Source organism: Papaver somniferum, chromosome 2 (assembly GCF_003573695.1).
Source record: "Papaver somniferum cultivar HN1 chromosome 2, ASM357369v1, whole genome shotgun sequence".
NCBI classification, from domain to species: Eukaryota; Viridiplantae; Streptophyta; class Magnoliopsida; order Ranunculales; family Papaveraceae; genus Papaver; species Papaver somniferum.
The window spans coordinates 122,654,032-122,666,586 of NC_039359.1; the positions used below are offsets into that span (position 1 = coordinate 122,654,032).

At 37.4% G+C, this 12,555-nt stretch overlaps 3 protein-coding genes across 3 annotated transcripts; 2 read left to right on the forward strand and 1 right to left on the reverse strand.

Annotated features, from left to right (window-relative positions):
• Positions 1–5,168: 5,168 nt before the first annotated feature.
• LOC113349002 (protein OSB1, mitochondrial-like) lies at positions 5,169–6,789 on the forward strand. The gene is made up of 5 exons (XM_026592920.1): positions 5,169–5,635; positions 5,730–5,868; positions 5,960–6,050; positions 6,145–6,251; positions 6,396–6,789. Exons 1-5 carry the CDS (start codon positions 5,220–5,222, stop codon positions 6,579–6,581), a joined length of 939 nt encoding a protein of 312 aa, XP_026448705.1. The 5' UTR covers positions 5,169–5,219; the 3' UTR covers positions 6,582–6,789.
• Positions 6,790–6,944: 155 nt separating this feature from the next.
• LOC113349001 (pentatricopeptide repeat-containing protein At3g04750, mitochondrial-like) lies at positions 6,945–9,370 on the forward strand. The gene has a single exon (XM_026592919.1). The coding sequence runs from the start codon at positions 6,968–6,970 to the stop codon at positions 8,792–8,794; it is 1,827 nt and encodes a 608-aa protein (XP_026448704.1). The 5' UTR covers positions 6,945–6,967; the 3' UTR covers positions 8,795–9,370.
• A 448-nt stretch (positions 9,371–9,818) lies between these two features.
• On the reverse strand, positions 9,819–11,450 carry LOC113349003 (E3 ubiquitin-protein ligase Os04g0590900-like). Its single transcript, XM_026592921.1, has one exon. It carries the CDS (start codon positions 11,106–11,108, stop codon positions 10,026–10,028), a length of 1,083 nt encoding a protein of 360 aa, XP_026448706.1. The 5' UTR covers positions 11,109–11,450; the 3' UTR covers positions 9,819–10,025.
• Positions 11,451–12,555: the final 1,105 nt, after the last annotated feature.

Below are 12,555 nucleotides of genomic sequence, written 5' to 3' on the forward strand. Positions count from 1 at the left end.
TAGGTTAAAGGAGAATCGACTCTAGTCGCAACTAGTATCACATAGGAGGTGTGGGGATTAGGTTTTCCGGTTGCTAGAGTTCTCCTTTATATAGTCTTCAGATCAGGGTTTGCAATCAATGTTATCTTGGTAACAAAGCATTCAATATTCATTGTTAGATGAAAACTTCATTAGACTCAAGCTAATATCTTTCAACCGTTAGACCGAACTTAGATTGTTACACACAAATGAAAAGTGACTTCATTTAGATATGGGTAACCGTACCTAGACGTGTACACCTTGTTGTCTCAACAATAGTTAACCGAAGTTAGCCATATGAACACTTTCATATCAACATTGTTCGTCTCAATCACAACTAGTTCAAATGAAACTAGTTCTAGAGTTGTTCAATTTTTTATATTCTTGATAGACGCATTTATGTGTCTATTTTGTTCTCAATATTATGTATTTTAGACTCGATTAAGTACTTATTGTGTTATTTTGTGTTTTTGTAGATGTTTTTAGAGAAATAAGCCTTTGCGGCGAAATGAGCTCGAAAAGTAGTGTTTTACACCCCAGGATAATGTACCGGAGGCACCTCAGAAATGCACCGGAAGCGTCCCAGAAATGTCCGGAGGAACCCAGAAAAATTACTATTTCCACCCCAAAATTACTATTTCCACCCCAATTGCTAAAGGGACACCCGTACAGGATTAGGGGGAGGACACTTTTCTTCTCATAATTCAAATTTTGGAAAAAGGCGGGAAATTTTGGAAAAAGGCGGGAGGACCCAAAACAGAGCACGTATACTGTAACCCGAGCAAAATTGAAGTTCTTGTGTGCGTGGGGGAGTTTTGCTGGCGCTGGAAGAGTGTTGAGGCGTGAATAAGTCGAATTGGAGCGTGCTGGACCAGAGAAAACGCGTGAAAAGCTAAAACAGGAAAGAAAATATCCGAAAATATTTTCTTTCACTGCCGAGGATTTGTGGAGTTATGGAGGAGATTCGATGCATGCTTCGGGTTTAAATAGAGTCCTTGGAGGTCAGAGAAAGGTTGTCGAGAGTTTGGGGGCTTGAGGAGAACTGATGAGCAAGAAATCACCATGAACAGCAAGCTTCCTGCTGCTGTTTTATGCTGCTGATGAAGATGAAGAACACGAAGAACAGACTCTCAGGAACCGTCGTTCTTCAACAGTGACAACGACAGTGGATTGTGGGTCGTAGGTGTGGGTCTTAGAACCATAGCGACAACAGCAGTTAGATTTTATCGTTTATTTTGGACGCCTTTTGTGCGTCGCAGATTACAGTTTCACACCATTTTCTCTTCTTCTCTTTATTGTAAACACCAATTGAGCTTAATAAAATATTTTGAGAGGTATTTCACCATGATGAGCTAAACCCAACATTGGGACAACGGAGGAGGCGATTTTCGTCATTCTGGTAAATTTAATTTATTCTTTTTATGACTTTTGCATTGATTTAAAATTGAAAAATGATTTTGATTAATTAGTTATCATTTTATTTGATGCGCCATGCTTGCTTAAATGTTTGATGTCCCATGCTTACGATTTATAACTAATATTCTGAGAATCTATATTGGCAAAATAAGAGTCCTTACATTTTATGTTTTGAGCGATAATTGTTAAGGATAAATAAAATGTACCATATGCATGAGAATTGGCCAAGTCCTTAGTCCCAGTAACTCTCTACCAATTTGTCAATATTTTTGTATATAATTTTTATAAATCTAAAAATCCTTCACCTTCATAAGTCCGAGAGTTTGAACCTCACTATTACAACCCAGAAAATCTTAAATCAATTCTCATAGAAGTATACAAGACACAATTGAAGCAAAATCGACTTTGATTCACTCGAACCAATTCATGAACATTATAGCCACGGTTTGCAAAAGATTGCATTCCTTATTATATAAATGTATTAGTTCATGAACAAACCGATTTTAGAACATAACCTACTCAAGTATGCGAAAGGGTACGCATACCTAAGTGGTCGGACTAAGTTTGGGTTCGCCAGTATGCGAACGGGTACGCATACCGTCCAAACTCAGTTAAATCCTGAAACTTTGAGCTTACGCCAGTACGCGTACGGGTATGCATACTAAGTTTTCGAACTTCCATTAAACCAACCGGTACGCATACGGGTATGCATACTATGTTCCCGGACTTGGAATAACTTGCAACAGTTAGCATACAAGTACGCATATTGTGTTATATCAATACGAAATATTCCAAGTCTACATCAAATGATTGTCTCACACAAATCATGTAAGATGTTACCAGGCGATTTTCACATGATCATCTTTTGACTTTCGTCAAGAATATAAGATGAACTTGGTTAAAGCGAAAGCTTACCAACACATATTTCGAGAAATATGTAAGCGAGTTAAACTCAGCTCAAAATATCAAATGTGTATAAACGAATTCTATATAGTTATACGACTTTTATCTCAAATAAGAGATATAGTAGATAGACTTTGGAGTGATTGATGATTTCAAGTCTCCACATACCTTTTGTTGATGAAGTTCCACAAGCTCCCCTTAATAGTTCTTCATCTTTAATCGATGAACGCCGTGAAGTCTAAAGCTCAACTATACTTTCTATCCTAATTCGAGACTTAGCTATAAGTAGATTAGAAATCAAGACTTATAGTTTTGAAAACTAAACTTGACAAACAAGCTTAATATAGCAACGCTTGCGAGTTCGACCGAGCAGTGCTCTAACAAGAATATTTTCATTAAATCCCCAGGAAGATATGAAGGAGAAAAATCATCTATTTTGTGCTCTTCATAGATCATCACGCTTTTCCTCTTGTTCGGCATCACTGTATCTGAACTAAAACCTGAACCTAAAGGTTTGTTTAAAGATAAATTTGCATCGATAACAGAGTTCATAAGCTTCTTAAGCTTCTGAAAGTTGCAGAGAAATGAAGAAATAAGAGCTTCTAAAATTGAAGAGAAATGAATGCTCTAATTTGAACAAGTATAACGTCAAGGAAACTTTCACGGTTCATAAGCTAGAGTTAAAGAAATGAAGGTTTTGAAGAGAGTTACATGGGCACCTGCAAAAAAATATATGAGAAGGCTTAAAAATCTCAAAAGCTGCATTTTTCTTTATGGATCTCAAAAGCAAAGTATGGCTTTTCGGTCCTGAATGAATCAAGACTTTGGGGTCTATGACTTTGTGTAGTGTCTCGTGTGTAGAGCCGAACTTGGGTTTTGAAGGGCCTTGTGCGAACATGATCAGAAGGCTTTTTTATGATATTGCTTGGTTGTCAAGTTGTTTTAATACAATCAGGAAAGACATGAACAGTTGGGAAGCATTGATGATGCAAAATGACTCGTTGAAAAGCGAAACAATGATAGTGAAGTCGATTTGGTAAGTAGCATTGCAAATTGTTTAATTAATTTTTAAAACGTGTTATTCGTTGTTATAACTAATTTATCGATATTTAAACTGTAAAAACGAAAAACTCAAGAGGAATGACAAAGAATAAGAAATACGAGCTTCAAGCACGAAGTCTGTTTCGACATTTTCAGAAAGCTGAACCGATATAACCCTGATTTTTGAATGGATATCAAGTACCAAAGGAATCACCATACAATACTATTCAAATGTTTCTCAATAGTTTCCTTATTCTTCTTTAGAAAAAAACTTAAACCCTTAATCCAACACTAGCGGATCCCATCATGGTTTAATTGATATGAAGAAAAAAAATGATAGAATGGGTATCGAAAGAACAAAAGGAAACAGAAAGGCAACTCCAGATGCCGTATAATCATGAATTTCAGAATCCAACATGCAAGAATTTTTTAGAAAGCGTGAAAATAGTGGTATTGTTAAAATAGTATACCGTAATAAAATGGTTGTAGAAATGAAGAAAGGTGGTAAGGCGGTTTAATGCACACATGAGAGGAATCTTGGAAATGAACACGTCAAGGATGAATCATGCAAATACTGCTCTGGCAAGATGAATTTAATGAAATTCAAGCACAGAAAGCACAACAACGACCAACATGAGTTAACACTGATTGTGATAATGAGGAGAAATGCTATTTGACCAGTTCAATAACAACTGATTTCATGTGGTATATGATATGGCAGAAAGAGTTAGCTTTTTTCTATTGTCCATATCATCATAAAGTTAAGTTAAACAATTTTCATTACAATACCTCCCTATTCGATGACTTATGTTCATTTTTTTCCTCGGAGGAATAACGTAACTTCCCCATCATAGTTCTATTACTACGAGTATCGTTAGTGTTATCATCATTTCCCCTTCGTAGTTCTATTACTACGGTTATCATTAGTGTTATCATCGTTATGATATTACTTAAAACTCATCGGATTTGCACGAAAAAGGGAATAATTTTTCTGACCCTTGATTTGTCCGAACACTTTTTAATGTTTGATGATTGAAATGCATTTTAGGGCATACTTCCTAATCCTTGATTTATTCAAACACTTTTCGATGACTGATGATTGGAATACAATCTAGGGCATACTTTTCATAACTCTTGATTTGTTCAGTTAAAAACAATATTCGATCTGTAATTGATGATTGAAATACAATTTTGAAACACTAAATTTTTCGTGTCTATTACATACTCTGATTTAGATTAGAGTTTTTATATATATCAAAATTATTACAAGATTTTTACGAAACCTTCTTTATAGTTAGCCAATTCAATGGAAGATTTAGAGCAAAAAAAATCAAAATTTCTTAAGTAAGTAAACTAAATTTTTTTTTTTTCCTTTATCTTTAATTTAATGACGTGGTTGGATGAGTAATCACCAATTCCTACCATTTCAGTTGCCACATGCGATTAACTGTTAACTAGCTGTTATTCAGCTGGTCACCTAGCAGATTTGATCATGATACTTAGATGATGATATCAATAATGTCACTACGCTGGTTTATTTAATAACTTTAAATTCTGGCTGTAATAATTAGTTTGAGTTTCAATGTAACCCCTTAGTTTTAAATTCAAAGTGATTCTTAGTTTGTCTCAACTTGATACGATAAATTCTTTTCTCACGATAAGAAAATGATTTGACCATCCACGCGGACGGTAACCTTTGGATGGTGATTCAAATGGTCGAACACCTAACCCTCATGCCCGTAACTAGCCGATCTTCGGCACTCAAAATATCATATAATCTGGCCCCGTTCGGTTAATAAGAAAGACTCGGGATAGAAATAGGAGTCCAGAGACCGAGAGATATGGCGTCAATTCGAACAAATGGCCTCATACGTTCTTCATCTTCTCAAAACCCTAGTTTGAATCTTAATCCCCCTCATCATCATCATCTAATATCCTCTTCTTCTTCTTCATTTCAATTTCCCCCAAATCCATTCTCTTCTTCACTTCGCCTCTCTCTATCATCAAAAACTGAAGCAAAAATCAACAGAAGGTTAGGGTTTTACAAAAACCCTCCTCCCATTTCTTCTTCATTTAACGAAGATAATCAAACACAGTACCCTAAACCTACTGAAATCCCATGGAGTAAAGAACTTGCAAACACTGTTCATCTTATTGGTAACGTTGGTAATCCGGTTCAAATCAAGTACCTTGATTCTGGTAAAGTTCTTGCTTGGACTAGTCTTGCTGTCAGAAGATCTCCCACTGAAACTACCTGGTAAAATCTTATCTATCCCCTCTCTTGATTTCGGTTTTTGGGGTTTAGGGTTTTGGAAAGTTTATAATAAGCTAACAAGTTGTGTTGTTTGCAGGTTTAATTTGACATTCTGGAATGAATTAGCCCATATTGCAAATCAGCATGTAGAGAAAGGACAGCGGTTGTATGTTACTGGAAATATTGTATCAAATACTGTTGAGAAAGATGATGGAAATAAACAGACTTACTATAAGGTTTGTTGCTTCATTGAAATCGAAAATTTTTGTAAAAATTATTGTTGCGGAAATGGGTTTTAAGTTTTATTGCTTGTCTTTGAAATTATAGGTGGTTGTTGGAGAGTTGAATTTTGTCGAGAAAATTGTCACTCCAGGAAATTCTTCATCTTATGAGCGTGAGCCAAGTCCTATGATAACAGGTTATTTTTAACTTTGGGTTCGGTGTAATTTGAGTTTGGTGGTGTTAGATTTCAGATGGAAGTTTTATTTATTTTATACTCTGTGGTTTTGCAGCTGGACAGGGTGGAAATTATGCTGGTAAGAGTGGGACTTCAACACAAGAGCTTTGGCAAGCCTTCTTTGCAAACCCTGTTGACTGGTGGGATAACAGGAAAAACAAGGTAACATGTCGATCTGGAACTTAGGCTACTAGAACAAGATATATGGAAATGTATTCATGGGTTTTCTTGTTATTCTGATTATGAGGACCACATGCCAGCATTTAGCTTTTAGCTTGATAATTAGAGCTTGCCCTCTATTTGCAGAGGACTCCCAAGCATCCAGACTTCAAACATAAGCATACTGGAGAAGCATTATGGGTTGACGCCAAGTACAACCCACCATGGGTGAAGTCTCAGTTGGCAATACTGGACACTACAATGGCCTCACATCGTACTAACGAAGATAGCAGTGTTAGATATATGTCCAGTGATGAGTTGACACTTTTCTAGTTGTTGCTTTAACAAATTCTTGTATGTTAAGAATCGACTCATTAGCCCATCACCAGCTTTTTAGAAAAAAGATCTTTAGAGTGGTTTAGTGTATCTGCATTCATGTTCTAAATTGTTCAATATTTATCTAGCTCACGTAAAACTCTGCTTCTGTTCAGTTACACCTTTAATGTTCTCGGATTTTCTCTAATATATCATAATTTTTATCTGGAAGATGAGTTGTCAGTGCTATTAAAGACCTGTTACTTTGAAGTATTGAGCAAAGATTTGTTTCTATTTACATATACTTGACCTGGCTGCTTAATTTTGAGGCTTTAATTATTCAAAAGAATAGAGAGAGAAAATACAACAGGTGGTGCTTTGGTGCAGCTTGTGGGAATTTATCTATGTTTCGTTACAGATATGGCTGGCGCCTCTTCACATCTGTATCACCCCCCAGCAAAAGCAGCTGGGATCCAACTGTGTCCCTCACTCTCAGCCATCCAACCCTTGTTCTGCTTGAAAAATGCAGAACTAGAAATCACTTTAAACAGATCTTGGCTCAAATGATAAGGATCCGTCTGGTTACAGAGACGTTTCCCATGAGTAGACTTCTTCTGTTCTCAGCAGTCTCATATCCAGAAAATTTGGACATCGCCAGAATCCTATTTGATCACTATACTCCAAGGCCGAATCTCTTCATTTACAACACCATGATCTCTGCTCTATCATTCTCATCAACTCAAACATTTTCCCTATACAACTCAATGCTTCGATCTTACTTATCTCCAGATGAAAAGACTCTCATTTCCCTCATCAAAGGCTCAAATTATTTGTCAGAAGGTAAGCAAATCCATTGCCATGCCATCGTGACAGGGTTATCATCCTGTGGTTATTTCCTTAATTCACTCATCAAGATGTATTCCGAGCATGGACAAATGGCTCTAGCAGATCAGGTCTTTCAGCAGGTGCCTCAACTAGATACTATTTCGTTCAATATCATGATTGCTGGATATGTTTGGAACTCATGTAGCCTAAAAGCGCTTGATCTGCTCCATGACATGGTAAGCGCAGGCCTCAGTCCAGACGATTTCACGATGGTGAGTCTCCTCATGTCATGTGGGAGACTGAGAAATATACACTTGGGGAACTCGGTTCATGCATGGATTTTGCGGAGGACGGTTTGTGGTTTCAGTTCAGTTCTAAGTAATGCACTTCTTGATATGTACGTCAAATGTGGGAATTTGGTTCTTGCTCGCAGGGTTTTTGATGCATCTCCGAAGAAGGATACTGTATCATGGAACACGGTAATTGCGGGGTATGTCAAGGTTGGAGAAGTGGAAGTTGCTCATGGTCTTTTTGATGAAATGCCTGTTAGAGATCTTGTTTCCTGGAATTCCATTATAGCTGGATATGCACAGAGAGGAAACTTGCCAACTCTGATGGATATGTTTAATGATATGATTTTCCAGAAAGTTGTACCTGACAAGTTTACAATTGTTAGCTTGGTCTGCTCTGCTGCGAAAGCAAGTTCCCTAGGTCAAGGGAGGTGGGTTCATGGGTGGATTGTTAGAAGGCAGATGAAATTAGATGCATTTCTGGGTTCCGCACTGGTAGACATGTATTGCAAGTGTGGTGGTATTGAAGCGGCTCTTGCGGTTTACAAAATGGTTACTGTAAAGGATGTTACTCTGTGGACTTCTATGATTGCAGGGTTTGGGTCTCATGGCTATGGGAAACAAGCTTTGGAATATTTTTGTAAAATGCAGGAAAATCTAAAACCTAATCAGGTGACTTTTGTGGCTATTCTCACAGCTTGCAGTCACAGTGGGATGGTGGATGAGGGTTTACGGATTTTCAACACCATGAAGGAAAACTATGGTATTGAACCAGGGGTGGAGCACTATGGTTGTCTCATTGATCTTCTAGCACGCGCAGGTAAGCTTTCTGAGGCAAAACGCGTAATTGACAATATGACGATGAAGCCGAGTAGGTCCATTTGGGGAGCAATGTTAAATGCTAGTCAAGCTCATGGAAATGTCGAGATGGCAGAAGCTGCTTCAATGGAATTGTTAAAGCTTGAGCCAGAGAAAGAGGGTGGCTATATTCTGTTGTCCAATATGTACGCAGCTGATGGGAATTGGGGTCATTCAAACAAGATCAGAGAAACAATGGGAAACCGAGGATTGAAAAAGACAGCTGGTTGCAGTAAGCTGGTGGTAGGTGGGCGATAAATATGATTAGCTTGAACCAGTATTGGTACGAATTCTTTTTGTGCATTTGCTGTGAATCTTGCCGTGTTTTTGCTCGTGGGAAAAACTTCTGCACTTACTATGAATGTAGCTGGAGTTGTCAAGGATTGGTTGTTGATTGCATTTTCGTGGTCAGTGATTAGAGATACAGTGACACCCATAAATTTGGTTGGTTATGGAGTTGCATTTTTGGGTGTTTGTTATTATGATGCTGCGAAATTGAAAGCTTTGAAGGCGAAAGAAGAACAGAAGAAGCCTCCACCTGAGGATGAGGAGGCTGGGAAATTGTTAGAGGAGACAGATGGAGAGAGAGTTGCAGAGAAGACTGAGACAATTTAAAGAAGAAGAATAAGAGGAGCGAAGAAAAGAAAATGTGGCCGTGTTTCTAGCTCAAACGCATAGGCAGAGCTATCTGGTTTTGATATGTTTTAGTAGGTAGTTGTAACTTTGTGTTCAGTTTGGCTGTCGGTTTGCAGATTCAATTCACTAGATAACACACTTTTAGGTAATATCTGGCACTTTAAAAGCTGTTATCAGAGAGACCCATTTTTTGTTCAATGGTTCTAGAGGGACTGAGAAAAATAAACATTAGCAAAACTGACAAGACACATGGTTAATATTTTCTGATAGTCATTTCCAGTTTTACTTTGCTAGCCTGGTCATACCAGATTTTTAACCTTAGCTTTTAAAATCTGTAATGCTGAACGCCATTTCTAATGACGCTCAGCATTGGACATTTTTGACAAATTAAGTGCGATTTCTCAAGACGCTCAGCATGAAGAGAAATCATGCTTTAGGTTGGATTCCAAACCATTTTTCTACCTACTAGGTTGGGAGTGGGACCAGTTACAGTACCGAGGAGGGAAGGGGATGAAGAGATGCGCAAGCATAGTATGCAGTTTAGGGGAGAAAAACAGTGTGCATAAAGTTCGAAGAAAGAAAATAGTACCCTGGCAAACCTGATCAAAAACAGCATCCAATGACCTGACAGATTCACCACAAAAAATTCACAAAATGTAGAACTGAAAATAAGAATCCAACACATGTTTTTCTTTTGAATGGGATTTTTCTTTCTATGAGAGTGAAATCCAATAAATAATTGTACTGAAAAACTTACAACAAGAATTCTTGCAATGTCTTTCAGACCTTGTACATGACCTGTATTGTTTTCTATCTTGAACCCCGTAGGCATATATGAACTTATTCTTAAATCTTACAATGGGAGAGTATCCAAATTCCTTGATGATGATCTTCCATGTCTGGTACCAAACAAGAATCTTCCACCCGAAGAAGTCGAGCGTTTCATCGTGACCGGACTCATAACACAATGCAGCACCTTGCTTCTAGTGTGAATCAACTTGTTAGCTGTTGAACCCACATTTTGTTTTCTCGACGAGGATGATTCAGTACCCTCTTGAAATCCTCCATGTTCTTCGGTTATATGAGAATCGTGATGACAATGCTCATCTTGATTATCACACAAAATGTCTGCAATAGAAAGACGATCTCCTCGAGACATATTCCCCATTGATATTGACCTTCTAATTTGTTGAACTCCTGCCTCATCTCTAATCTCAATGATTGTATCATTGTTATTTTCCTCCGAGTCTCCAACAACACTCGCCGAAGAACTAACGTTTCGATTACCATTACCACTACTCCTTTCCAGTTCTTCTCCTTGTTCGCATACTTGCGAACTATCATCTTGAACTGAAGGCAGTGGCGCAGGACTAGTACATACAATGTTAGCCCTGCACAGCGGGCAATTCGCGTGCGACTTAAGCCATGTATCGATACACGAAAGATGAAAAGCATGACTACATTTCGGCAAAAGCCTTAAACTCTCATTCTCCTGGAATTCACTTAAACACACAGAACAATCCGTTCCGTCGATAAATCCATCTTTTTTCGAGTACTTACAAACAGTTATCGTCTTAATTAACGCCTCGTCTAATCCGGTATTCGGAATCTGCCACGGTTCTTGATTATTCTCATTCGACTCATTATTGTTGTCACTGTTTGTTCTTGAACTAGATGAACCCAAATTCCCACAATACTTAGAAATTACAGTATAATAACTAACAATAAGGAAAGCACTAGCTAGTATACCGATAATCGCGATGACTAACGGGGAGAAATTTGTACCGGAGGAATCGTCGTCGGAGAATCCGAACGGTGGTGGTGGTGGGAATATTATGTAACACCATTGAGGACAACTGAAACTACAAAATCCCTGTGAACAATCTCTAACATTTTCATAAGGTACCAAACCTTGTGGTGGTCCAACTGAACCCATATTTTCCCTAGCTACTCCTTCATAAATCGGAAGAAATAACTTGAAATTGGCAAAAACAAAATAAAAACTTTCAAGACTAGAGGAAAAAAAATGTAATTATGGTAATTTTTGATGTACCTGAAATTAAGATGGGAGAAGTGAACCCTGTTTTTGGTAAAGAGTACTTGAATCCTTTTCTGTGGTTTATGATGATTGTAGCAGAAAAATGAGAGCAGAGGGTTCTTGAAGGAAGAGAGAGAGGTGTAAAAGAAGGGAGTTGGGGGGCTTAGATGGAAAGCAAAGCAAAGGGAATGGTGGTAATAGAAATGAGTGACTGTTTTTTATTCTTTCTTTGTTGTCCTAGTTTGATGATCACTTTATCTTTTATTGTTGTTGCTTTGTATTTCTTTTTCTTCTTGAAAGAGATGGATAGATGTTGACTAAAAAGAGAGATTGGTTGTGTTTTCATCAAAGTAATCAAATGCTTGTATTATTTTTGAAGCTAGTGTAGGTAAGCTGTTGCTACCCATACCCATAGTGTTTTAGCAACTGCTCATTTTTATGCTTCAAAAAGAGAGAAAAAAAAGATGGTAAGCAGTCTACAATCTACATTGCATAGCCAATTGACCCTGCTTTTTTGTGGTATCAAGATGTAGGGATGCTACCAGAGTGTTTGGATTTCTTCTACGGAAGCAGGAATTCAGAACCAAAAACATTTTGTTTAGTAAAATAATAGTATTTTATTATTTTTGTAGAAGTTATTTGGGGTAATTTGCATTACCTCCTTACGGAAATAAAATTAGCAAAACCTCCTCTTGTCAATAATTCCATCTATTCAAAATTAGCTGACTAGCACTAACTTACACGTGGTATCTATCGATCAACACCGGAGCAAAAGGTTCCTCTAAAGAAAAAAAAAAAAAAAAGGATATCGTATTGTTGTCCTTGGATTAAAGATATTGGATTGTGGGGTTATCATTAAATTAGTGAGTATCCATCAAAGCAGTAGCTTTCAGAGTGATGAGTAGATGACTCTGCTGTGTAGGGGAGAACTTATTCTCTTTCTTTCTCTATCCAACCGACTAACCAAACCCCAACAAATTGCCACCATACCGCACCAAAGGCTCCAAACGTCGTTTGCCTACTTTTTCCTTTTCTTTTGTTTTCTTACCAACTAAACCTTCGCTATAAGGTTCCGAACCAACTAAAACTGTTGTACTTGTTAAAAAATTCTAAAACTGGCGTGAGATATCACGATGCTAGGACTTATAATACTAATACCTCCCTTTCAAAAAAAAAATTAAGCTGATTTTATGGGCAAATTACACACGAAACCATTCCATTATTTTAAAATAGAGAGAGTAATTTTAACCAGTATTCTGATATCATTATGAAACATGGTTGATGATATTAACCTGAGTTCGGAACTTTCATCGCCACCAAATACTTTATCTATAAAAAGAGACAT